Source organism: Equus quagga, chromosome 2 (assembly GCF_021613505.1).
Source record: "Equus quagga isolate Etosha38 chromosome 2, UCLA_HA_Equagga_1.0, whole genome shotgun sequence".
Taxonomy (NCBI): domain Eukaryota; kingdom Metazoa; phylum Chordata; class Mammalia; order Perissodactyla; family Equidae; genus Equus; species Equus quagga.
The window spans coordinates 80,582,414-80,610,036 of record NC_060268.1 but is presented as its reverse complement, the minus strand read 5'-3'; the positions used below and the strand labels follow the sequence as shown (position 1 = coordinate 80,610,036).

General features: G+C 47.8%; 1 protein-coding gene across 1 annotated transcript in view; it reads right to left on the bottom strand.

The window, feature by feature from the left end:
• ADAMTS17 (ADAM metallopeptidase with thrombospondin type 1 motif 17) overlaps positions 1-27,623 on the bottom strand; it is a gene marked incomplete at its 5' end in the record, with an annotated part of 338,230 nt that overhangs the window by 91,253 nt on the left and 219,354 nt on the right. The window contains 4 exons of the mRNA XM_046652771.1: positions 1,970-2,038; positions 6,024-6,144; positions 15,653-15,780; positions 23,760-23,926. Of these exons, the coding sequence (XP_046508727.1) occupies positions 1,970-2,038; positions 6,024-6,144; positions 15,653-15,780; positions 23,760-23,926 (485 nt within the window). The remainder of the gene's footprint in view (positions 1-1,969; positions 2,039-6,023; positions 6,145-15,652; positions 15,781-23,759; positions 23,927-27,623) is intronic.

Below are 27,623 nucleotides of genomic sequence, written 5' to 3'. Positions count from 1 at the left end.
CACCAATGCATAGTCACCATGTCTATTTTTAAGCTTAACTTTGGCACAAGCAGCAAAATGAAAGGTACCTGTTTCCTCTCTTCTCTTGTACCTGTGGGAGCAAAGGCTGATGAGCAGTGAAAAGTTCAGGGCAGACATGCAACTCAGGTGAGGCTCATCCTCAGGTGACCTCTGAGTAACAGGGCCGGGGGGTCATTGTGCACAGGCTCTGCTAACCTTTCTTTCTAAGACGAGCTTCTCTACTCACGATAAGGAGGGAACCAGGAAGGAGAAACACCTGAAATGAAAGGCAGGTCCTCTGTCCATGGACCAAAGAAACCACCTCTAACTCATTGTCCTGTTTCCAATAGCTCCTACTCTCACCTAGAGCTCAAAGCCCACTCCGAGGCTGGTTTGAAGAGTGACCAGCTGGGGAATGACTCCCATCACCAAGTCCCAAAGCACCTTGTCATCCCCCAGACACCAGCAGACCCCCATGCAGACACCAGACACCACCCTGTTGACTGGGCATGAACTATGATTAGGACCCACTCTAAGAAGTCACAGGATAGAGTCACATTTTAGGTAAGGTAGCAAGACTTTATCCTTGGAATGATTTTCCATTCTAGTCTCTGCCATCAAGCAGGAGACACCCAGTTAGAGGGACATGATTTGGTTTCATGAGGAAGCCAGGGATAAAATTCAATGCCTTTGCTGCTGTTTTAGGAGATGCCATTTTTGCCTTAAGGACAACTTCAAAGTGATGCTGACTGTAAACCTGTCTCAAATCTTCTGAATAGTTAATATTATGAGAAAATGAGCACATTTCCCTGTGAAATAATTTTTGTCTGAATTTCCCAAGTACATTGCTTTCACATGATTTGGGGGTCACATTTTTTTCCCCTTGTTCTTCCAGTAGCATTAACTTTGGAAGAAAACCATCGAGCTGGTAAGGTACCACGATGGAATACAGGTAAAGACCTGGCTGTGTGGACCGGGACTCTTTCACAAGGTTGTAGCAAACACATTAAAAAAAAAGAGGGGGCTGGCCCGGTGGCGCAGTGGTTAAGTTCGCACGTTGCGCTTCTCGGCGGCCTGGGGTTCGCTGGTTCGGATCCCAGGTGCAGATATGGCACCGCTTGGCACGCCATGCTGTGGTAGGCGTCCCACATATAAAGTAGAGGAAGATGGGCACAATGTTGGCTCAGGGCCAGGCTTCCTCAGCAAAAAAGAGGAGGACTGGCAGTAGCTAGCTCAGGGCTAATCTTCCTCAAAAAAAAAGAAAAATCAAAGTTTTTTTTTTTTGTAGTTATCTTATAAAATGCTTGGGGAGATTGTTGTCTAAGTTTATAGTTTTCCCTTTCTACGAAAGTCGTTTATGAGAATATTACTATCTTTATGTTTAGCCCTCAAAGTTGTGCTGGGTCTAACTGAAAAGCACTCATTGTTCGGGAAGCCCATGAAGCTAGACCAATGCTCCTGTTCAGCTCTCAGAATGTGAGGTCAGCGCAGGTGGGCCAAAGCAAGGCCATGACCTTCATCTCCAGCATGAAGAGCAGGAGGGTGTTACCAAGTGCCCTCTGCCCTTTGGGTAATCCAATCCTGTAATATGGAAATTTTCCTATGGAGGAAAGTGCCATCTGAGGCTAAATTTTCTGGCATGTCTTAGTATTTTCTGCCAAAGTGCCACGTGTGGCTGAGGAGAACGAAGATGTACCCCTGGCATATTAGGGCATGCCTCCAATCTCATGACTTTTTATCTTTTATAGGTTTAAAATTGGTTTTATTCTATAGTTTTTCTTTTTGGCAATTCAAATATCAATTATATATAAGTGATAAATGATAAACGGCGGTAACGTTATCCATGGCTTCATGCATGACTCAACTCCCATTGACTCCACTCAGAAAAGCTTCAGGCATATAAGCAAGGCAAGGACCCCACACCAGGCACGTCACCACTAGGACTGTGCATATTATTCAAACGTCTTACATGAGAAGCACTTGGGAACGGCCTTTGCCATCACACATGTGGACACCTTCGTACACAGATTATTCTTGACTGAGGAAAAGAAATACATTGTAATTGGTTTACGTGTATATTTCAGGAACTGATACTACAGTTCCTAATCACAGTGGAAAGAAGAGTCATTATGTGTCATCATCAAGTAACAGTAACGAAACCTCCACACCCCGCACCTAGAGACTGCAGCATAGAAGTTGGCACGTGGCAGAGGTTCTAAAGGTAATTATGGAATAAATGTGACACATGGATCTATCCACATTCAAAAGGGATAGATCACGTCACCCTCCCTTTTAAGAACTGACTGAGGAATGTTCTCTTTGAGAACAAAGTGCAGAGGGCTTCGGAGCCCATGGGGCACTGTGGTTGGCTCTTGGTGGGGACTTCAGTTCAGGTGTGTCCTGGATGTCCATGGCCACTAGTTACCTTTCTAGTGTCGAAGAACAGCATGGAATAAAGATAATAATGTTAAAATGACAATTTCATGAATGAAGTGAAAGCATCACACCAAGAACTTTCAAATTACTAAATTATAAAAACTCAACTGTTCCAACTCAACCAAAGGCTTGAGCATTTTGAAGCCCATCCACCAGAAAAGTAATGTGATAGCCAATTGGAGTTGATTCCTCCTATTGTTGAGTTGCTGAGGACCTCACTTGTTCAAAGTTGGGAGGCAACAGGCCAGAAGGTCAGAAACAACCTACACTCAGGATGCCATATCCCTACTCACTGCATTGGGACCTCTCAAGGACATGACAGGGGGACCTCCTGGGGGGCGTGGACACTATCCCTGGGTGGGTCTGCTCTGGAGTCTCAGCTCAAGCACTTACATAAAAGGACCCAGGAGAGTTCAGGCAAAGGTCAGGACTTTGTATAGCTGGGCAAAAATCCTGCATTTGATTCCTTTTTATCTTCCTGGTATGGTATTTCTCTTTGATATTCACCCTCAAGGATGATAAGACATTCCTCTTTTCCCCCCACGTCTTTCAAGTTGGGCAGAGATGAAAGTTACCTGCCTATCTAAACTGCCAGTATTAGCGAATCCATCCATTCTCACTTGGAGTCGCCTAGAGGTTACATGACCTGGGGCTGTTATACCATTTCTAAGTTGGGTTTTTCCTTCAGCCTGAATGTCCTTCCCCCGCCTCCACTTTCAGTTAATTTCTGCTTGTCCTTTAGGGCTGGGCATCACCCTCATCTGCCCGCAGGCCTCGGCGAGGTGCCCCACAAGAATTTGGGGCCCAAGAGCACCCCCCGCTGAGTGACCTCTGTCTCACACATGGACTCATGCTGTTTGCCTGGGGATCCCCTCCCTCGACTATGACCAACTTGGTGACAGTTAACTTTTATTTCTGTATACCTTGTGTTTAAAATGTAGTAGCAAGGAATAAATGTTTATTGGGTGAATGGACTCATGGGTGACCATTTGCCAGTATCTTTATATGTGCATTCTAGAATGGCAGATCATGATTGCAGGTTTGTATTTGATGAAACTATAGTAGATAGTGATTCACTCATGTGTGAGTGAGCATTCCATGCACATCTTCAATAAACAGAATCCACATTGATATGAGCTTAAGCCCACAGATCCCAACCATGAGGATTTGGAAAAAAACAGCTTGAGACTTTAAAAAGAATGTGAGACATCTGGCAACTGCTCAGAAAGACAGAACCTTTACAGGTGGGTGAAGCTAACTTGTGCTTGTCTTTCTATGAAGGTTTGCTAAGGCTTTTGAGCCCGAGAAGCTGGAAGGAAGCACACTAAGTCCCAAGCCAGGGTGAGGACAGCTACCCTAGAAGGCTTCCACTGGCTGTCTGCCCTTCCATGGGAGACTGACCTCCCCAGGAGGGGGGCTGCACGTCACAGCCACTTCCTTCCTGTGCGTGGGCGGGGTGAGGCATGGAGAGAGGGGAGAGCAGAAGTAAAGGACGCTACTGCAATTGGAGCAATGGATCTGCTTGTGCCAAGATCAAAGGCCAACAAATGACTAGACCCTGGGAAGAAAAAGAGAATGCTTCTGCTCCAAGCTGGGTTCTCTCGGAATTGAGCTGCTGTGGGGCAGACAGTGGAGGTTTTTAAAGGTGTGTCGTGGAACCTTCCTCAGTGTTCTACAGAATCGCCCAGGGGAAAGGAGTAGGCATGGTTGTGCTCGACCTGTCTTCCCTAGAATGGAGAAATTGTTGTCGGTTTCTTGGAGCTCAGCACAACATTCTGTTTAAATAAAAGGTTCTAATTCTTCCTTTTTTTTTTTTTAATCAACAGTAAACACTTGCCACCTGCAGAGGTTTTGTTCCTAACTGCCCTTGCTGGCCCAGCTGCAGTAGGCAAGGCCCAAGTCCCATGGCAAACTGGAGCTGGGGTCCAAATAGGGAAAGCGGCACCAGAGATGTCAAAACAAACAGAAGAAACTACCAAAGTGCCAGAGGAGTGTCATCTGAGAGAACGTTCTGCAATGGATGGAAATGTGCTTTCTCTGTGCTCTCCAACACAGGAGCCACTGGCCACATGCGGCAACAGAGAACTTGAAATGGCACTAGTGGGACTGAGGGCTGAATTTTTAAGTACGTTTAATTTTAATTAATTACAATTAAAATTTGAAGAGACTCAGGCGGTTGGTGGTTACTGTACTGGACGGCGGAGCTTCGGAGGGCATTTTCCCCCTAATTGACTTGCTCCAGCAGCATCGTCTTCAGTTTACCTCAAGAGCCATGCAGCAAGCACAGATTCTCACACAAGCTTCCTGTTTCACAGACTGGGCACCTGACTTTAAATCCTGAAACCAGACCTTACTGGGCCTGAAACGTAATTTTTAAATTCAATTTTGCACTCGCACTTGCCTCTGGTTTTGCTAAAACAAGATCCTGCAAAATGTTTGTGCAGTAGGTTGCCCTTTCCACAAGATATCCAGAAGGAACGTTTCCTCCAGACCAGGTCTTCTCTCCACACAGAGAAAAGGGGAAGCAAGAACAGACTCCTGTTGTCTTAGCCCAGAGGTCTGCTCTGTGGGCCGGGGAGGAATAACTGTGACTCTGTTCTCTTATTGGCTGGGACTGAACTGAAAAGCTTCTATACAAAGCAACTGTGGAAATTAGCATATAAACTTTTCAGCTCAGTCCACCCAACAAGTTATCTTGGTGACGTTGCTCTTGGTGACACTGGGTGAGGGGACACTCACTAAGGCTTCGAGAAGAGCTCACCCTCCGGATGACTTGCCTGCCTCATGCTCCCCTCGTTAAGTACCAACCTAGATAACTTCCCTGGACATCAAAGGCTGACGTCCTCCAGGACAGGAGATCAGAAACCATCTCCTACCTCTGGGTAAAGCAGCCTACATCTGTGAAGAGGGTTCAGGCAGAAAGATTAAGAAGGCCATCAACTGAACTTTGATGAACCTCTCTAAGCATGGTGTTGCAGGGTGGGGGTGGGGGGCGTACCTTTGGGAAATAGGATACTTAGTCACTCTGCAGTCACAGTTGGTAGAGGCATCTCAGACTTCCTGGAACAGATGGCTTCATGTGCATTTTAGGGATGCGTGTAAATGCTATGTTACTTTTACTGACAGAAAACTCAGAAAGCGAGCAGCTCTTCCATCTACAGGTAAAAATGATGTAGCAAAGCGTCTTTGCTGCCTTCTGTGTGCACCTCAGAAGATGGGCTGACATGAAGTTCCAATGGGAGCTGGCAGGCAGGGTAGCTACTGCGAGATTCAAGGACCTGGGGGCTGTGCCACTGAGCGCCACAGGCAAACGATTCTCTTCTAGGAACCTAAAGACATTCTGGCTAAAATGTCTTTCTTTGCCTTTCAGAAATCATGAAACTGAAGTGCCAGGTCATCTATCTATTATCAACAAGCCCTTAAATATGAAATGCAGGGAAGGCATGCAATCACTGGCTTTTGGTCAAAGGAAATAAAATATACAACACGCACAGGTTGTCCTGTAGCTGCAGCAACTCCTTGGGCCTCACACTCATCTGTTCCCCAGGAGTGGTGACGGCCCCCCTTCCTCTGGGCCTTGTACTCACCTGTCCCCCGGGAGTGGCTGAAGTCGCCCTTCACCACGCGGCAGGTCTTGCCGTCGCCGCTGCAGACCCCGCACCGATCTTCTTTAGCTGCAGACCCGATGATGCCATCGCAGCCGATTTTCTAAACAACCAGAGGGCTGGGTTATTCTGTGTGTGAGACGCAGAGGGATCTTCGAAGAGGATACCCTGCAGGGCCGACTTCTCCATTCGGCCCAGCGGGCATGGTGCCTGGGGCCCACGACACTTTCAGAGGCCCAAGAAAATATTTTAATTCATTTTAAAATCAGAAGAGAAAAACTGAACAGAATCCAGATTGTATGATATTTGTCTTTAAACCTACACAGTCATCAAATATAGTTTTTAGTATTTATTATGGAAGAGGGGACCCACGAAGGCAAAAGTGCCCACAGAAGTCACACTGAGGCCTGAGGTCTGGCCCCTTCTAGAGCTGCCTGAGGCAGAGGCCACAGGCGGGTAGTGAGGCCAGCTTCTGCACACCTCCTGGCGTGGCCACAATGTCACACGATTCATGTTCCCCTCAGAGCTGCGCGGGTCACCTGTATCTTGGTTGGAACAGCCAACAATCTCAGAAGACACAGCAGAAACCACACTGACCTCCCTGCCGAGGTCAAGAAGCCCAGAGCCCATCCAGGCGTGGCTGGGAACAGGCCCCGGTTCCTTAGTTAGGGAGATCCAGCCCAAGAAGAGCCCCTGTCTCTCAAACTCTTTCCACAAGGCATGTCTGAGGGCAGCGGACAGAAGTCCTGACCCTGGGTGGCTCTGGGCAGCACAGCCCAAGTCAGTGCAAGAAAAGTGGGAAATGGTAGTGACCTCTTGTTTTTCCTTTCAAAAATGCACAAAATCTTACATTTTGTAAAATAACATATCTAAGTTCACGGTATAGTAAACACTAGGTATTTAATTATTTACTAGTTAAATTGTTGAAAAGGCCTTCCACTTTTTTCCCCCTACACTGAATACTTCCAGAACAAGAACTGGGTTTTCCTCACTGCTCTATACCTTTGGGTGTAAAGGATTCTACAACCAGATAACCCAGGCCAAGCTGAGTTTGCTCTTTCTTCTGATGCCTGGATGGGTGCTAGCAAGGTGCTTCCCTCCTTACAGCCCCCTCCGACAGGGGCAGGGCATGGAGCAGAGCTGGCTGAACAGCAGACTTCCTAGAGGTGAATGCTCGGGCCCATGGCTCACCAACTGAGTCAGAATCCTCTGCTTCCAAACCGCAGTGGTTCTTCAACACGCACGTGCACCTGCCTCACCAGGAGGCCTGTCAAGGCCCAGACTGCTGGATCCTCTCCCCAGAGTTTCTGACCCAGCAGGTCTGGGTGGGCCTGAGAATTCGCATATCGAACAAGTTCCCAGGTGACACTGATGCTGTTGGGCAGGACCACACTCGGGACTTGCACTATGGTATGCTATACAAAAAGTAAATGAGGGTTCTTCATACTCAACAGTCCTGAAGCCTCACCTGTGTATCCTTTTATTTCTTTGGGAAAGAATTAATGGGAAATTACTATTGGGTGTCCAAAAATGACAGCATAACTGAATATATTTCAATAAAGACTTGAAGATATGCTAAGTGCTGAGCAAATTTAGTCCTAAAACAAACATTACGAAAACTGAAAAGGGCAGCATTTTGCGAAAAGCTCAAACGTGTTCAAAGTCAGCATAAAAACAGGTAAAGGGCAAGACTGGGGGCTTCAGCAGCCAGAGGCCACGTGAGGAGCAAATGGAGGCGAGTGGACTTATAGGAGCTGGAAGATCAGGCAACACATAGAAACCCAGACAGTCTGGCATCACTGCAACCTCTTGCCAGGGCAGACCAGCCGAGAATGACATGGAGGTAGACCGCCTGCCGCAGCGTCCCTTGCACCTGGAACATGCTGAGGAGCTGCTGCCTAGATTCACGGTCTGCACAGCTGGCTGACTGCTGTAAAGTTGCTCGATGCAAAATTATAGGAGCGAAGAACTGTGGAAGGAAAGATCCAAAATTTTGCTCAACCAGCATGCTCAGCAAATGCCCTGGGACCAACTCTGCGGGTCTGTGGGGCCACGTGTGTGCTGCCAATCTTCATCTGCTCCTTTGCATTCCAGAGCTCCAGTGTGACAGTCTCCAGTCTGTTTCTGGTACAGTCACAGGGCCAACACCTGTAGAGCTGGCCCCGCACCCTGGCCTCTTTCATATCACCCTGAGCTATCCCCCTGTGGGTTCCCATCTCTCAGGTACTCTCAGCTCTAGACTCTCCCTACATTGGCTTCCTATTATTTTTTAACCACGCCCGCATTCAGCAATAATCTCTGGCTTGACCACCTGTTCTCTGTCTGGTACCTCAGTTAGAGTCTCTTGATTAAACAGTTTCTAAATGCTCTAAGTTAACATCCCACTTGGTCCAGACAGCTTCCTCCAGCTCCAGTGACGGCACCTGACAAATCTGAGGCCACATAGTGTCTGGCAGAGCTGGGAGCAGCCCCTCACCTTCTGCCTCGCAGACCCGGGCTGGCTGACTATCTCCCCTGATTGGCTTCAGCCAGGACTGGGGTCACTGGGAGGCCTCCTGGAGAGGGTAAGGCCTCTTCCAAAAGCATGCTAGGTTTGCAAGAATGTGGCGACATTCAGAATAGAGAAGCTAAAGAACACTAGAAATGCTGTCTTTGAGGAAAAGAGATGTCAAGGGAGAATTCACGCTAGAATTTCAGAAGGTCACTTGTTGTGTGGCTAGGAGATGAGGGCTAGGAGGTAAAGCTTGTGTTTGAAATCTGCCAGACCAGGAATTCACCTAGAAGCAGGAAAGACAGGTGTGGAAGGTGCTTCAGGAAGGGGCAGGCCAAGGGACTCACTGGGAGGGAGGGCACACACATTCCTAGATGAGCAAATTTCTTCTCCTTCCAACAGTCTCCTGAAAGAAGGATCTTGGTGCGAAAGAAAAAAGTGAGAACAAGGCAAGACGGTGGCTTAAGTGAGCCCCTGCACAGCCAGACCAGCACCAGGTGTCCTCAGGGTTGCTCAGTACCCAGCAGGAGATGCTCTTGCCCTGGACAAGCATAGGCAGGTCGGGGGGCAGTTTTCACGGTGATTCTTGCCATCGCTCCTAAAACATAACATAAAGAAAATGTGCATGCTTTCTCAGTAGCAAGGCCCCAACCAGCACTGGTTTAGACTTCACACATCCAAAGTTTAAGTAGATGCAACATTTGAAGTTGATTTCCTTTTTTTCAGGGACGAAGTCAAAGTCAGTTGGGAGTCCAGCAAGGTGCATGGGACTGCCGGAGCGTGCTGCCGGTCGACGACACTTGAGGATGCTTGGCCTGCAAGGAGTTAGCCCTTGCCTTCTTTCCAAGAAAATCCTAGCTATTTACAGGCAAGTCCGGGGGGCCCATCCTTGTCAGCATCTGTGTCTCTCGGGAGGCTCAATATAGCTTCTGGAGAGCATGGGCTTAGATGTGGATTTGAGGTGCTGGGTAATCCTTTCCAAAATGTGAGCCACCTGCTTATTTTTTGGCTGGGGTGACTGGTTGCAAGGGCTGAAATCAATCTACCAAGATGGTATAGCCTTTCAGACAATTCTTGCTCTGCGTGCTCTGCACACTCTAAAGGGAACAATTCCCCGGGTTTGACCGGTGGCAGTCAATCTCCAGGGCACATAGAAAATCTCCCAGGCCCAGGGGCACAAGACACCTGTGGCAGCAGTTCTCAAACTCCAGTGTGCCAGAATCGCCAGGAGGGCTGGGGGTGATCACCCATTGCTGGGGTGGGGCCCAAGGATTTGCATTTCCAATGAGTACCCAGGTGATGCTGTGGGCCCAGGGCATACTAGGAGACCACTAGGCTAGGTTTGGAGCTCAGAAAAAGACCCTCATGGAGATGGCCACTCCTGTCAGATCCTGAGCCCTCTATGTCCCGAGGGTGTGGTGCCTGCCTGAGGACCCCCAAGAAACGCCCCATGCAAGAAGCTCCCACTGGGGAGGTGATTCCTGCTGCTTCCATCCTCTGTCATCCCTGAGCAGAAGCAGTTTCTGGGCTGAGATATCCTGGAGGGGTGTGGGGGAGCCCAGCAGAGCTCTAAGGACAACAGTGTCTGGCTCCCCTATACTCTCAGGAAGCAAAGCCCCCTTACAATGGTGCTTAGGTTGAGTAAACAATCTATAGGAAGCTCCATCACGACAGAATGTGTAGTTACAAGATTCAAATGCCTTAAACTGAGAGCCTCAAGATCACACTTTTACACCTCTCCACCCGGGAAACAGGGCTCCAGATCTGGATCCTTCGACAGCCTTGCTTGTAGGGTTCACATGATCTTATGTGTTAAGCTGTCAAAGGCTGGATGCAGGGGGAAACTGCTCTGCTCTTTCACTACCCAGCATTTTGTTTTAATTGTAAAAACAGTTTCTTTTGCTGAAATTTCACCTCTAAAAACAAAAGTGTCTTCAGACATGACTTCAAATTGTAGCTAAGTGGCTGCTAGATTAGGGCTAAGTTACCCCAGCAGGTGGGCAGTCAGCTTCTCTTCCATGATCGTTATGTTCAAGGTTGTGGTCACTATGCATGTCCTGAGGATTATTACAGATTTGGATATGAGCCTCAGTTTCCCCATTCTAAAAATGAGAATATTAACCTCTACATCAGAGGGTTGCTGTAAAAATTACCTCTCTGGTTCAGGAAACCCAGGCTCACTGCTCAGGCCCTGATGAGGGGTGGGTGTTGTCAGGACAGATGGAGACTGCGTACAGGCCGGGCCTTCCTCCTGCTAAGGGGTTGGGGGACAACCACCACATGGTTTGAGCAGATAGGTAATTGTCCTCTATCCCTTTTTCTTTCACAGAATCCCTGCCCCCTCCAAAAAAGGAAGAGAGGAAAGGAGAAAGTAGACAGGACCACATCCTTCCCTCTATCCCTCTGGATGGGAGATGCACAGAGAGCCAGCATTCAGAGGCTCATCCACAGCGGGCTCTCCCATAATATCAAGAAGCCCCACACGCAGCAGGTCACTGTCTGTCCCAGTGGGCTCCTCAGGTCAGTTGCAAAAAGGGACATATGTAGGATCACTCTCTAAGTTAATTCTTCAGGATACCCAGGGGCTGGGACAGGTTTGTATACTCTGACCTCTCTGGTTGGTACTATTTTAGGTGCCAAGTGTGTCAAATAACACCAAGTGGCTGTATACAGAATTCTATAACTATCTCAATTTTCTGCCAGGGTCAGTTTTTCTGTTTTTCTGGGTCTTTCAAGTGCATGGTCAGTCATGTTGGATGAGCCTTTGACTTTTCTCATTATTTTCCAGCCAACTCCTCACTCCCACCCTCCATCTCCAAGTCCTAGACTCGGTCAAGCATTCTGCTTTCGGTTGAGACTCTCCATTTGTTCCAGTTCTGGCTCCTGCTGCTTTGTTCCTTCAATGATACTTCCATCCACTTCCATCCTCCAGAAAGAGGTGGCATCTCTCTTCTGTCAGATGGTGGCCTCTGCTTTTCTTTGCTGTGATGGTTTGTGCTATACTGCCTTTCCCATCCGTTTACTGGAGTCCTGGGATGGAAGAGGAGCGGAATGTGGTTCAGTCTGCTGGCTTACTCCGGAAGTTGCTATAGGAGGTTAATCAGATAACAGGGGTGCAGGGAATGACTTCAGAGTTTCAGGCACTGCTATCGACAAGGGTTCAGCACCAACAGTCACACACTTCAGAGATGTCAGCTGCAGGGTCAGGATGTGCAGAAAAGCAGCAACCAGGAGGGCGTTGTTGAAATACAGGCCCAAGCAGAAGTGCCCGGTACATTTTCCTGAATGCTTGTTACCCCTTCTTTACACAGTGGGACTCTTATAATTCTCTTAAATTCCACCAGCAATTCTACTTGCCTAACAGACCTTTGTATACAAAATAGGAGGTCAGTAAATTCTGGACAATGAAAATGGTCTGTTGAAATGGGCTCCAAATTCCAGAATCACTGAAGTCCTAGGAGCAGGTGACCCATCCACCCTTTCATCCACTCATTGTTTTCCTCTTTTCAATATGCAATCAAAGGCTCTCCTCCGGGCCAGCTCCTGGGGCACACAGATAATCAGACACAAACTCTCCACTGAAGAAGCCTATAGGCCCTGACGGTGTTTCATTTTGATGTTCATCAAGCCCAGGAGACATACACAAGTTAGGGTCCCAAGACAGCATGACTCCAATTGGAGTACATTGGCTACAAGTGTGCACAAGCTGAGAAAGCCTTAAAGAAAAGCCAAGCCTATCTGGTCTCAGGTGTATTCGGATCTGTCCACCAGTTTGACTCACCCACTCAAGGTCAGTAGCTCCGAGGCAAGTTGCACATTAGATGCGTATTAACTTGATTTCTTTGCTTCTGGAGGCCAACAGTAGGAATCATTAATGATGGGACTCTTGATTTATAGGGACTTGCTGAAAAATAGACAATGTTTGTGTTTCTTCCCCCAACTCGCTCCCACTTTTATAAGCACTAAGTTTCATTTCAGCATATTGAGTAATTTGTGACTCAGTGAAATGAAGCTTAACTCGAGCCCCATAAAAACAGAATAAAATGGTATTTCCATGTTGTATGGTACGGTTTGAACCAGTCTGCTCTTTAGACCTTAGTGGAATCTACTCAAAATGTCATTTTGGAGCCTCTCGTCCCCTCTGCACTAGTCACTATGTTTCTCAAAATTTCCCAGAACTCTTTCTGCTACCTGAAAATAGCAAAATTTATAGCTGAAGGGAACAGAGGACAAAGCTAGCAGAACCATGGCAATATTTCTATAAGAGCTGTCTTACATAAAATGTGGATGATTTCTACCTTTTATCCATTATTATAAGATAACTATATCAATGAATAAGTACAGATCCTCTGCTCACTAAACCCTTGAGATTTTTTCTTAAGTACTGTTACTCTTTTTCTGTTTCACTAATTTTCCTTGCCTTATTCAGAAGCACCACAGGAATCCAGAACATTTCATTTGAGCCATTCCTGTACTAGGCATAAAGATTATATTTGTATTTGACTTCCTTAACCTTATTTCAGTATGCTCAATTTTTATTACAGAACTTCGTTGACTACGACTTCACTAATCTGGTTCTATGAAAATTGACTTAAAAACAAGCTCACGTTAACCTTTATAGTTTCTTTCTGAAGAAAGAGCACCATTAGAAAAACTGCAGATGGTACTTTTAACCTCTTTCAGAAGTGAGCTGTTTCTCAGGATTTTAATCCTGTGAGGTGCTTCCAGTTGGGTGCTGCCACCACCTACCAGGACGGTGGGCCTTCTGCTAGGACTGGTGGGCTGCTTGGAGGCAGCGGCGTCACTGGGATGCATCCACTCAGAGGATATGGTGCATCCATGAACCAGCAGGTGGGGGTCTCCCCACTGGCAGGGTGAGGCTCCTGAGGAGGAGGAGCCCACCCGCTCACCATAGAGCATTGTGAAAGGTGCCCTTGTCTGCACCTCTGTGCTCTAGTGCCCCTGCCTCGAGTGGTTGTGCTTGGTTAGTGTCAGGCTCAGTGCAGAGACGAGTAAATGCAATGATGATGACGGTGACAGAGGCATTTGAGATAGATCCACAGAACTGCGAGGTTCGATGGGGATGGGACGGCATCTGGGAATGGGAAGGCATGTGTCCCATGTCATTCCTATCGCACCCAAGTGCAGGTCAGGCTCCAATTCAAAGGTGCTCTGATGACCACAGACTTAACGCTATTAAAATATCTCGAGTGGCATCTCATCGTTGCTGTACTAACTAAAGCACTGAAAGTTTTCCTGTCATGGTACAGGGAAGATTCCCTAATTGAAAAGGTTGCAGTTAGAACCAAGGTCACTGAAGGGGACCATGGCACTGATCACTCAGAGCTGAAATCATGTCTGGCCACTTAACATGGACCCCACTGGCCAGAACATTTCAAGATTCTTAGAAATGCCTCCACGTTGGCAAGAACACTGCAGAAAATGCTGGCAAGAGGCTGGAGGTGGCTCAGCCAGTGCTACCCTAAAGAGTACAAGTGCTTGTAGGTGGGAAATTGTTACTAAAGGAACGTACCTCATTGGGCTGCAGGATGGCCTGTGCAAGTGTCTAATTTAGGAAGAAAACAAATCTTGCGCTTGGCTTTCTAGCGGGTTTACAGAGAACCGTCAGCAATTCCTGATTTCAGTAATAATGATAAGAACTTTGTTCACAGTGAGGCCTCGTACATGCTCTGCTACAAGTGACAGCCCTGCAGGCCCTGTTCAGCCAGCCATCACTGCCTCCTTCCTTGGGAGGATGCCTTGCCAAGACTCTCAGGCACCCAGCGCCCATCACCCACACATACCCATATGTGATAACAAAGCCAGGCAGTGCCAAAGGAGTCTGGATATTGTCAAGCTTTTCCCTGAAAGATCCCAGTTTGAGACTAGTTTGGAGTCCGCAGGGAAAAAAATCCACTAGGGTTGAAATAGTTGGCCACGGGAATCATCCCAGAAGTTGTCTTTGTGTCTGTGTCTTCCTGCCTTTCTCCTTTTTACTCCGCCTTTCCTTCACTCTCCAAGACCCTGCCGCCTATGCCCTTGGCCAGGCATTGGGAAGCAGAGAGAACAAAGATGTGCCGCCCTCCTGGGGCGAGTGGGCTCCAGGCTTGGAGGCAGATTTCTGGTACAACTGAGGAAGGGACAACAGTTTCTCTCCCCGTGACCCCTGAATTTACAATTTTTCAAGTGTTTTTAATATTTCCCTGAAACTGAACATTAGAGATGGGCATCAAAAGGTGTAGGGGCCCTGAAGCATCAAGAGCCACACGGCTCCTAGAAAGCACTTCCTCTTTCCCTAGTAAAATTAGAAGGCCGCTCAGTGGAACTTGGTGAATGGACTCTTTGCTTAGTCCCACACAGGTGCTGGTCAATGGACGCTAGACAAGGAAAAGCAAAAATCACAGGAAAGACCTGGCTTTCCTTTCCATGCCAAATGCGTGGTAATCCTGATACCCATCTGCTTGCTCAGGGCTCTGGGAGCCTCCTCCAGCTCTTAGTGGGCTCGCCTGCTGGGAGCACAGCTGAGGGAGCTTGGCTGCAATGATGAGGAGAGCACGCACCCGTGGCTGAGGCAGAGGGCTTCCTGGGACTCTTTCAGAACACGCTCAGACCGATCTCGGTCATCAGGAAATACGGCACATGTGGCATAACTGAGGGTGGTGTGATCAGAGCCACGCCCCTCTAGGAACTGGAACTATGCAGCCTCTTAACCCCCAACCCAATCCTGGCTTCTGCGCCACATCAGGAGGATGCCCATTCTGAGGGCAAACAGGGGCCAAGTCATGCCTGCTACGCCAGGCCAGGGAGAGCTGCCTTGGGAGGGCCCCCTGCTCTTCCCTTTGTCATCATGTCTAAAGTTATTTTAAGACTTTTGAGATTATTATGTTACCACTCTTTTTTCAGCCACCTCAACTCCAGTTGACCTGCAGGTGGGCTTCAGGCTCCGTTATTGCTGAAGGAGGGAGGGGTGCGAGGCTGTAGAAGGCAGCACCATCAGGTGCCTTCTTGAGAAAATCTACTCCCCCAGGCCTCCCAAAGCCTCCACCCCACCCCAATACCCTCTGGGGAGAAGAAGGCTCCCCTCCAAAGCCCCACCAAAGACACAAGGAAAACACGTCACCTGGCACCTGCCATGCACGCAGAGGTCAGTCTCATAGGGCCCGCAGGGTGTGCCATCCAGGACCCTGTCGGCCACCAGCAGCGGGGACTCCTTCCCAAGGGGCGAGCAGTAGAGCTCACATGGCTTATCTGAGGAGGGAAGGAGAGGTGGATGTTGACATGGGAAGGGGTGTGTGAGCCATGCAGGGCACAGGTACACATGGCTGACAGGCTAGCCCAAGGGACAAGAGGTCAGCATGCAATAAAGGGCATAGGAAGCTGGCACATGTTCTTCAGAGACATTTACCTGCCCTTTGGAACACTCGACACAACAAATGGAGAAAGACCCTCAGACTCAGGTGACTGACACACGCTGAGAGCTCTGTGGGCTTTTCTTCACCGTGTTCTCTTTATCCTTTGCAAAGACATAGTGGTTCCTTTTCCTTAAGACATTAAAAATACAAGGCTGAACGAACATCTTGTTGTGTGCTAACCTCTAAGTAAGCTGAATATGTTATCAAGGGTGAGCTGCTCCTGTCTTGGGGGTGGAAGAGGGGAGAAAGTGAACAAGAATGCTTCTGGGGGAGGGAGCAGGCCCCATGGGTGTCTCCATAGCAGAGGCTTTTGCTAAAAGCTTTAGTGCTCGCCAGCTGCTGGATAAAAGCTGCAGGGCTGTGCTATGTGGCAAGAAGGTCCCAGAAGAAACTGAGCAGGAGTAAGGTACAGAACAAAGGGGCCTATAGGACAACCTGTAAGAGCCATGTCACCAGGCAGGATAGAAATGCTGGTTTCTGCTGCTTCTGGAACCAAGTGAGCTCCCAGAACAGGCCAACTCTCATGCCTTTGTCTAGGCTGTCCCTTCTGCCTGGAAATCCCTTCTTGCACTTAGCTTTCTGGAAGATTCCTATCACACTAGCAGCTTTCAATCCAGAACGCTGTCTGCTCATGCCATCTCTGACTTGGAATCTCCATCTGCACTTTGCACACACCTTCATTAAAGCCCTCAGCCATTATCCTACTGTCCTATAATTGTTTGAACAAGTCCCATATACAAGATTTCTCATGAAGTGGGTCCCACTGCTAAAGAAGTTTAAAAGGGATGGATTTTAATTACATTTAGGCTGAAGAAATGATGGGACTGGGAGCCCTTGGAGGACAACAGACTGAGCTTCCGTCTCTTGTCCCCAGGCCAGGCCCAGGAACCCGACTCACAGAAAGACTGGGTAAATATTTCCATCTTTCCATATAAGCTTTAGAATAACTTTGTCAATATCCCCAAAATACCTTGCTGAGATTTTGAATGGACTGCAGTGAGTCTATAAACCAAGTTGGGAAGAAGTGACACCTTGACAATATTAATTCTTCCTAACCATGAACATGGAATAGCTCCCCATTAATTTATTTCATTCATCAGAGTTTTATCGTTTTCCTCATATAGATCTTGCACATATTTTGTTAGATTTATACCTAACTATTTCATTTCTTGAGGTGCTAATATAAATGCTATATTTTTAATTCAAAACTCCATTTTCTCCTTGCTGGTATATAGGAAAGAGACTGACTTTTGTAAATTTATGTTATATCCTGCAACCTTGCTAAAATCGCTTACGAGTTCCAGGAGGGGTTTTTAGCGATTCTTTCAGATTTTCTACATAGACAATCATGTCCTCTGCAAAAAAAGATAGTTTTATTTCTTCCTTCTCAATCTTTTATTTCTTTTTCTTGTTTTATTGCATAAGTTAGGACTTCCAGTATGATGTTGAAAAGGAGTGATAAAGGGGACTTACTTGCCTTATTCCTGATCTTAGTGGAAAAGCTTCAAGCTTATTTTGAATGAATGGATTTTGTTTCTCTGTACGTAACTGAAAAAGAGGAATGCACCCTTTTCTGTCTCTCAGTCACCTAATTCTAATGACATTTATGTGATTATTTTTAAAAAAGAACCTCCAGAAACAGAAACACTAACAGCTTTCTGCTGCCTCTGCCAGGCCATTTGTCTCCACCACAACCCGTCTCTAGTGGGTCCTTCTGGTGGTCTCAGGTGAGCAATGGCAGGGGTAGAGGAAGCCTTCTGGGGCTGACTCGGCCTCAGAAGAGCTTAACATCCCAGCTAGAGAGTTTCAGTCAATGTAGATGTACAGTATCACCCAGGCTCCGGGCTTTTCACGATCGGATGACATTCACTAAACCGTCACTGTGTTCAGCATTCCACAGCTCCTCTTCCATGGAGCTCTGCTAATCAACATGCCCACTGGGAAGTCTTGTCTTAGAACACTAGAAAGCAGCCACAGGGTATAGCAGAAATGTTCTACTTGGTTGTTCCAGTTAGTTGTGGGAGAAGAACATCTGCTATGAAGAGTAGCTTCCTAGGTAAGCAAAGTAACAATGCTTCAACATTTATTCAACAAACATGGAGTGAGCCCCTCCCTCACACAAGGCACTCTTTGGGCACTCCTGGGGAAAGAAAGATAGGTAAGACCCTGGTGGTCTCACGGACAAGTACACAGCAAACTCCAGATGAGGCAGACTGTGAAAAGCCCCATGAGATGGGTCTGATCTGAGCTGTCAGAGGACAGGGCATAACCTGGAAGGAGTGACCCATTTCCTCAGCTGGCAGGCTGAGGGCAGTGGTCCCTCCATTTAGATGGAATGACACGAGGTGGCGGCCAGTGGAAGGAGAACTATAGGAAACTGAAATGTAAACTGAGATCAGGTCCTGGGGGGCTCATTTGACAAGACTTTTGAGGTGCTCTTTGGGACCTTGAGCATCTTGGGGAGCCACTGGGACAGACGCAGCACCACAGCCCCCAGTCTGAATGGATGGGTGTATCTTCTCCACAAACTGGGCTTCCTCTCATGTTTCACTGGAAGAAAGGGTCCCTTGGCAGTTTGAAAACTATGGATTTTAATTACCTTTAAACTGAAGTGCTGCCTCAACTTGGAGTAACTGAGCTTTGAGGTGATTTGTTCAATAGCAGTAATAATGATGATGATGGTGGTGATGATGATAAAATCACAAATAACACTTATTATCTACTACGTGCCAGGCAGCATGCTGAAGTGTCTATGCATTTCAGGTGGGTGCTGTCATCATTCCATCTTACAGATGAACACACAAGGCTCAGAGAATGTGCATGGCTGCCCAGAGTCCCCTGCCTGGCAGGGCCAGACCCTAGCCTCTTCACTCCATCCTGGTTTTCTTCCCATTATCACTGTTTTCTTTCCGAATAGAGAACTCTGTGGGCCAAAAATACCAAGAGGCAAAATGGTGTTGCTGAAAACAAACAACCAGTTTCATGGACATTTCTGGCTTCTGAGTGTATATTCTGATTTGAGCAGAAATGGAAATGGAATTTGGGTGGAAAAGTAGAGGCTCTTTTGAGATAAGTTAGAAAGATGAGACCTGGAAGGGATGAAGATTGCTTATCCGAGCTCTTTGGTGTGAACATGAGGGAAGTGGAGACTCTCTCAAGAGGGGGGCCCAAGCTCAGATGGAGGGCTTTTGGCCATGACCTCAGGCAAGAAGGTACACTTGACTCCTCCACCTGCAGACACTGTCCTTTATGGCTTGGGACAGTCTGGGGACACCTAGGCTCCAGAAGAGAGTCCAGAGGTAACAATTCCTTCCTCTGCTCAGCTGGAACTCCTTCCTTTTGTCCATCTCCTTTCCTGGGGACTCTGCTCAGAATTCAGGGCACCCCACACCTCTGGGAAAGTGTAGCACTATCTCTCGAAGGGATTCAGGATAACTTTTACAAAACTTGAGGAGGCTCAGAGTCCCTCACAATTCTCTGAACATTCCCCTTCAGGCTGCCTCAGGTGGGCAACTAATCTCCCAATAAATAACATGAGATGCTGGGATTCAGCTTTGGGCACAGTGTCAACACTGTTACATCCTTAGTAGTATAGAAGGAGACTAAATCTTCTTAAAAGGTACACAACCACACAATCCAAAGAAAGAAGCCTGGAGCATCCCTCTTGAACAGCTGATGTCTGTGGAGATGAAATTCTGATTGAGGCTGGACTGGCTGGGGTGGGTCCCAGCTTCTCAGTGGCTCATCTGCTGTCAGGACTTACACTTGGATGGGAAAGCCACAGATAGGGCAGGGGTTTGAGAGCCACACAATCACATCTGCTTGGTGGAGGCTTGGAAGATTCCCCCTGGCACTCTATGGTGAAGACACTTGTGACTCTCAGTGCTCTTGCTGTTTTCTCTCTGCCAGTGGTTACAAGGTCTTACTAAGGTGGCGACACCATTAATTTTGAGGCCATCACAAGTGCTCACCTAGCCCTGCCTGGCCCTCTTTGGGGAACACACTGAGGAGGCTGCTCAGGCCCCTGTCCTCAAAGCAACCCACCATGACCTCATAGCCAGGCTTCAGTTGATTGGACCAGCAGTGGCCACCTGACTATAGCTGGACCAACCAGTCTCTCCCCTGGGAAATTAGCACTGAAATTCAGATTCAGAGAGGTGGTGTCTGCTCATGGTTGGTGAATCCCAAAGAAGCCTACACTCCCTTATCCATAATTCAGAAATCCAGAAAGCTCTGACAACTCCAAGCATTTTCTTACACTTGTGGCAAACACATTTGGTAGAAAAACCAGCCTTGATTGACATAAGGCTGTTGGTAGTTTTCAGTATCCCACTTAGAGACTGCTCATGGGTTACCTGGTAGAGCTGTCCATGTGTCTGACTGTGGGGTGCTCCCCTGGACCCCACTGAGTAATATATGGTTGATGCACTGTTGTTACCTCTCAAACACCTAAAATGCTTCTAACTCTGAACCACATCTGGCCCCAAAGGATTTGGATATGGGATGAGGATTTACATGAAAGGTGCTGAGGGCCACCCATCAGCCTGCATGTGGACAAGCTGTGAGAAAGCCAGTCTGCAGTGGGGGCAGGAGGGACTGATCCACAAACAAGCTGTGGAGGACACGGAGAGCAGGTCCTGACATCTTCAGAAGCCCTGGCCTCACACTTTGATCCTGGCCCTGGGGACCTGTGAGACACCCTACATCTTTGCAACAACTTCTCTCTTTTTCATTAAGCAACCCCAGCCAGCTTGGCCAAGCTGGAGTCAGAGAGCTGTAACCATCATACCCTCAGTCCCCCGGGAGGCTCAGACTCGGACTGGGTTCTGCCATGCCGGGGCGAAGGAGCTGGGAATGCACTTCCATGTCCAGACACGGCCTTCGCCAAGCCCTCTGACACTTCTGTGGGCATGTGGCCTGCTGGCCTAGGCAGGGAGGACTGAACCCTTGACGGTTTCTACTTAAATGAGATTCCACGGGGAAAGCAGAAATGGGGTGGGTTTGGCAACGGGCCATCTCAATGGGTTTCTGTCTAAAGGCTTTTCCACTTAGAAATATTTCTAAGGAGAGTCTTTGTCTTCTTTTGGAGGTGGTATAGATTTGTGGTCCTGAGTCCTCCCTTGGAAAATCTACCTCTGCAAGAATTTCTTTTTTTTCAATAAGAGAAAAAAGAAAAAATATAGCTTCCCCTTTCTTGAACTGTGCGTCACTCGCCAAAGAATTCCGCAGCGATAGCAATGCTATGAATAGGGCAGTCATAATGGGCTGCAGAAGAGCCCGGAGCCCAACCACAGGAATCGTTCCTATCACGGCTGAGCTAGAATTGTGCCTTTTATAAACCAAGTTTTGAGAGGAACACTTAAAATCTGTATTCTCCCCCTGCCCTCTGAATTGGCCATTTAGTACTTTGTTTTTATCCCTGTGAAATGCTCCTTTAAAAAATGCTGGCTTCTGTTTATATTTGAGAGGGAAATGAAACCAAATACGCAAGAAGTCACGACAATTTCACCCCAGAGGGGGATGTGTCAAGCTACCCTTGAAAGCCCTGAACTTGGGGTCTCTCCTTCAAAGGCAAAAAGCTCACTGCCTGTTAACTGTCCTTATCAAATAGGGTTGTACTTTTGAGATCAAAGGCGGTGGCACTCTGGCTATAATTATTTGTTGCTTTGGTGGAAAGAAACAAAACGTGACTGGGTGGAAACACATTCTGAACCCAATGAGCTTCCCCAAATAGCTGCAGTGTGAGGCTTCTTGGAGGGGGGTTCTGGGCAGACAACAGTCTCAGCCACTGTGATGATAAGGGAACCGACGAGCTCAGCCATCCAAAAGTGGTTACAAGTAAAACAGAAGTTTAATCTGGACTTGGAGAAATCTGTGGAAAAATAGACATTTAAGTGGGGTTTCTGCATTGAATAAATGAGGCAGGAGAACTGAAAACTGAAGCAGGAGACCGAGGAAAGAATAACAACTCCATGCGCGTAGTTGCGTGGTAATGAGAAGGGGCGAGTCTGTCCTAGACCTGACCTCTTCTTGCTCCGGAGAAGCAGGAGAGGACATGACAGGCAGACGACCTAAAGCATCTTTATCTAGCAGACCGGGAGGTGGCTGACGGTTTGGATATGAGGCTGCTTCTCATCTGAACCAGTCGCTGTGATGGAAATACGGCAGCTCCCGCCGGTGCTATCTTCCTCCCGATTAGGGGTCTGAGTGTGCCCGAGACATCTGGAAACCTCCTGTGTCTTCCCGCATCAGATGAATGGCCAGGCAGACAGTGGCGAGGGTCGTGTGCGAGCCCTGCCTCCAGGTGTGTGTGTTCCTTTTGGGAGGGCGGGGCTCCCGTCTACTTTGTCTCCAGGTAAAGCCAAGGGTGTGACGGCTGCACTTCTGTTGAAGTCTGCTGGTTAGGTGACAGTGCTGCTATAATCACACAGCTCCCAAAGGTGGTGTTCTTTTTAAAAAAGGAAAATGTCTGGGGAACGCCCCAATGCTTTAAAATGAGCCCAAGGCTGGGTGGGTTGGTACCATCTGCTATAATTTAGAACATCCCACATCACTTTACAAGTCATTTCAAAGTGGATGGGTCAGGTTGTTGGGTTAAAAGCTGTGGGTCTGAGGCCACTATTCCCTGTAATGCCTGGGCCTACCCCAGCACAGCTATGCACATTTGAGCTTGTAATCGCAGACTGCAGAATGGAGATTTCAGAGGTTCTGCAGATCACAGGGAAGAAACCTAAGACCTGGCACAGGAACCTCCTTCTCCTGCAAAAGACTTTAGAGGCGGCATAAAAATCAGGCCCAGCGCTTTAGTTCTTATTAAAGCTGCCTCACTCAGCACTCAAGAAATCATGCTTTCTGTCTTGAGTATTGGAAGCCAGATGATAGCTGGTTATTTTCTGAGTCAGCTCCTCTGGAACTGGGGTCAGACCCCTTCCTGCTTCTCATCAGCGGCAGGAGCTTAGACGTGTCATGTAACCCGTAACCTCTCATCTTCTGCATGGCTTGTTTTGCATATTAAATGAGATGATGTATGCAGAGCTAACTTGTGCCTGGCACACGGTACTATGGATAAATGGGACCATATTGTCATCATTATAACACAGTCTTGTTTCCTGAAGATGAGCAGAATTTTAAGTGTAAAAACCCCTGAACCAGGCCCTGGGGCTTCCTTATCAATGATAAACAGACATCACAAACGCTACAGACATGATACACAACCTAGAATTTTATCAGCCACTGGAAATACTTGCAATGGCCCAGTGGGCAGAGTTTCCTGATTTGGGAGAATACTCTTGGAAAGAAAATATGATCTATGCTTATTACAATTTTCACCAAGCTGTAAACTGTCCTTAAAACTTCTTCCCAAACACTCTAGTTGAGGAGTAAGAGTCAACCCAAAATGAACCAAGAAAAGAAATGCAAGAAAGCATCAACACTGGAAAGTGAAACAGAAGACACACAAACCCACTGTCCTGCTCCTGCAGAGCCTTGCTCTTCTCCAAGTTGGCCCTGGGCCCCTAAGCACATGGCACTAGATGGCAGGCTGCCAGCATACCCGCGCTGCTGCAAACAAGGGTGCAGGAGGAATCTGGTCCACTGCCTGCCTCACAGCTGCATTTGGGAAATCTCACAGCACTGGGTCACCCAAGTTCAACTCCACTGCTCAAGAAGTGGGTCCTTGGCTGACTTGGGCAGGAGGACTGGAGCATCCTGTTGGGTGGAGCGCAGGCATAGGGGGTGGGTTTTCCTAGGAGGTGTTTACGTTCTTGGGGAGGAGGGAGGGAGGTCGCTATGAAAGGATGCTCCATATGCCTTTACCATCAACCACCACTGCTGTCAGCAGGCCCTTCTTCTTGCTGCTCAGCCGGTCGTGTGTTTGGCACTGCTGATCCCGGAAGCTGGGCAGGCCCTTGGGGCAGGGCAGGTTTTCACAGACCGCATGCTCCACGCTGGCGCCCAGGCAGTGCGTGCCTCCAGGCCCAGGGCTAGAAGGAAGAGAATGGTCTGCATTAACCAGATGGTGCTGCTGAAATAGCAGGGGTGCTCAGTTTTTGCCTCTCTTGCCAGGAAGAGGAGGGGCCGGGCAAGGTTTCCAAAGCAACCCGCCCTGCTCTTACACACCATATCTCAGCAATCCCAGCCCCACGCTGACGGCATGTTTAAGTGAGCCGTCAGAAACATGTATCCAAGAACTGTAAATCAAGGTCATCTGGAAACAGAATACAGAGAGTATCAGTTCAGCAAGATCCACAAACTGTGTCTTCCATCTGAACTTAAAACTTGGCCATCTGTAACACTGAAAGCCCCAAGGGGAATTTTTGGTGTGTGTGGTTTTTTTCTTCTGGTCTTCTATAAAATGAAGACCTTTAAATGGCTCTTAGGTGCACTATTGAGGTGGCTAAGTTCCAAGATGAGTGCATCAAGAGCTCTCACTTACTTTATAGTGAAAGGCATCGGAGCGATTAATTCACTTGTTCATGAGCTTTGGATAAAGACCAGTTCAGAACCAGCTCTGCAACCTTTATCTGGGCAAGTGTGAGACCACGCATGGTCAACGACATGGTCTTGGGTTCTAGACGCTCTGCGCTTAGGCTTAGGTTTTAAGCAGTTCTGGAGACCCAGCTGTGTTCTCTGGCCAAGTCCACGTGTGTGAGGGGCAATGAGGGGGAGCAGCAGGACACTGGCCAGGCTGGCTGAAGGATGGCTCTGCCTAGCTCTTCCATGAGGCCCTGGGGTACTCTCCTAGGACTCTGACCTGGGCAACCTCAACGGTTCCTTTGTCTTCATGATGCCAAGATTATCAAGATGGAGTAAGACTGTTTCCCCCTGTGCTTTTTATTGAAATTCAGCATACAAGAGATAACAGCACAAATCACAACTATTCTGCTCAATAACTTTTCACAAACTGCACACACCTGTTGCCAGGATGACATTTTTGACACATCAACCATTACATTTATGGTATTTCTTTTTCTCCCTTTGCCATTTCTCCTGTTCAGACAGTGAAGCCACCCTGCAATCCTCACCTTAGGGGAGAGATGTGACAGCAAAAGGTGGTAAAGTCTTTAGGCTTTTGTGTTACAAAAGTCTACACCAGGGGTCCACAAACATTTTCTGCAGAGGGCCAGATAGTGAATATTTTTGGCTTTGTTGGCTATGCAGTCTCTGTTGCAACTACTCAACTCTGCCAATTAGCACAAGAGCAGCTAGAGACAATATATAAACAAAAGGGCATGGCTGCCTGCCAATAAAATTTTATTTACAAAACCAAGTGCTGGGGCAGATTTGGTCCACAGGCCATAGTTTGCCAGCTCCTGGTCTACATTAATGTGTTAGAGAAAACATCTGGAGTAAGAGGAAAGGTTCCCCTCATACCTCTGTATCCACAACATTCACTCTAGACATCTTCACCTGGAGTGGAGTCTGCCTTGAGAGATGATATACACTCGTGGCCCCAGAGAGTTTGATCTCCAAGTCAGGAAACAGGAAAACCTCTCTAAGGTTTATGGAATCTGAGAACAGAGGCACCTTTTGTTCTTTTTCCTGCCCAGAGCACCAGGGAGGCAGCTGAACCTCAGAGAAATGATGGCATGGCATATTTAGGTAGATCAAGCCTCAGACAGTCTCCCAGAGAGTCCTGGGCCTAAGGGCCAAGTGTAAACAGATGAGTGGATTCCTGTTTCACAAAGCACGGTGTGGAAGGAACAGAGAGAGGTTGGCCCTGAAGAGCCACATGGACCAGCAGGAGGGACATCTTCTCTGCAGCAGGCAAGTTGCCATGGCTGGGACCAGAGAAGGGGTGGGTAAGGCAGCAGATGCTGGATGGTGAGAAGTTACGTGTTGAACTGTATCCTTTCTCAAATTCCCACGCTGGAGTCCTAACCTCCAGGGCCTCAGAATGTGACCTTATTTGGCAATAGGACCCCTGCAGATGTAATTCGCGATGATGAAGTCACATTGGAGCAGGGTGAGCTCCTAATCCAAAATGACCAGTGGTGTTATAAAAAGAGGAAATCTGGAGACAGATACACACAGGGAGAACGCCACAGGAAGAGGAGGGCAGAGATTAGAGTGATGCTTTTACACTCTACGAAACGCCCAAGATTGCCAGCCAACCACCAGAAGTTAGAGGAGAGGCACGGAAGAGATTCTCCCTCACAGCCCCCAGAAGGAACCAACCCTTCCAACACCTTGATCTTGGGCTTCTAGCCTCCAGAACTGGGAGAGAATAAGTTTCTATTGTTTGTGCCACTACCCAGTTGGAGGTAGTTTGTTACGGCAGCTCTAGGAGACGAAGACACCACAATGTCACAAGGACCAGGTGCATCCTCACTGAACATCTTTAGATGCAAACTCAGGACAAATGGGGCAAAAACTCCCAAAGTGATTAGGAATCCAACATGGACTAGAATGGAGTTCAAAACACAAATTAGGTTGGTTTCTAGAAAAATAAAGGAAGCTATGTTTCCTACATACATTAGGGTGTGGACTGAGATTAGCGCAAGTCATGTAATTAACCTCCTGAGTTGTCATCAAGCTTTATTTTAGCTTCTGTTGCATCCATCGTTATCTACTGACTCTTATATGCCAACTACCTTTATGTCTCACAGCAGGTGGGTGGAGAGGAGATTAGATATGACAGAAGAGGGGCCGGCCTGGTGGTGCAGCAGTTAAGTTCACATGTTCTGCTTCTCAGCAGCCCTGGGGTTTGCCGGTTCGGATCCCGGGTGCGGACATGGCACTGCTTGGCAAAAAGCCATGCTGTGGTAGGCATCCCATGTATAAAGTAGAGGAAGATGGGCATGGATGTTAGCTCAGGGCCAGTCTTCCTCAGCAAAAAGAGGAGGATTGGCAGTAGTTAGCTCAGGGCTAATCTTCCTCAAAAAAAAAAAAAAAAAAGATATGACAGAAGAGAACTCCTAGATCCAGCAGAAAGTGGGCCTGGAAGGGGGCAGCCCATGGGATACCACATGTGCCTCAGGATGCTTCCCCCTGAACTTTGGTTATTCTGTTTCTTCTCCCTGTCCACTTCTCCCACAGCAAGTCCCCTTTCACTGCCCCCATCTTCCTAGCTGCCCCATCTTCCCCATCTCCCACACTAACTCTCTGCCCATTCTTAAGGCCACCTCCACTCTGCACCTGTTTTCCTTTCCTACTTGGAGCCTCTACTGACCCTGCTTGGTCTTTGCTATGCTGCTTATCACCAACCTGGTGAAATGGTGAGCTGGGTTCCTGTCTGCCTCCTATTCTTCTGCAGCCTCCGGCAGAGAAACTTGCACAGGTTGATCTCTAATAAACAGACGTTAGCCTGAATTGAACTATTTTATCAGAATTTATCTTAAAATGACCAAAAGAGAAAGTGATGTCAGAGAAGATGGTGGAGCAAGGAAGCACCAGGAATCCCTTTCATCTAGACAACAAGCATGTTGGCAAAGACTCTTTGAAGTAACTATTTTGAAACTCTGGAGTTGATTTGAAAGCTTGCAGCCTCCAGGAGAAAGCCTGGCTGATAAGCTGTGGTTACTTTTGGTCAGCTTCAAGCTCTCGTGTAGTAGTGGCTGTCTGTCTTCCACATCCCAGCCTCACAGAGGGCAGCTGCGCTCGCATTCCCAGTGTGGCTTGCTGGAGCCAGGGCAGAAAATATCCTTCAAACATCTGGGTTCTGGGTTTTAACTGCTCAGT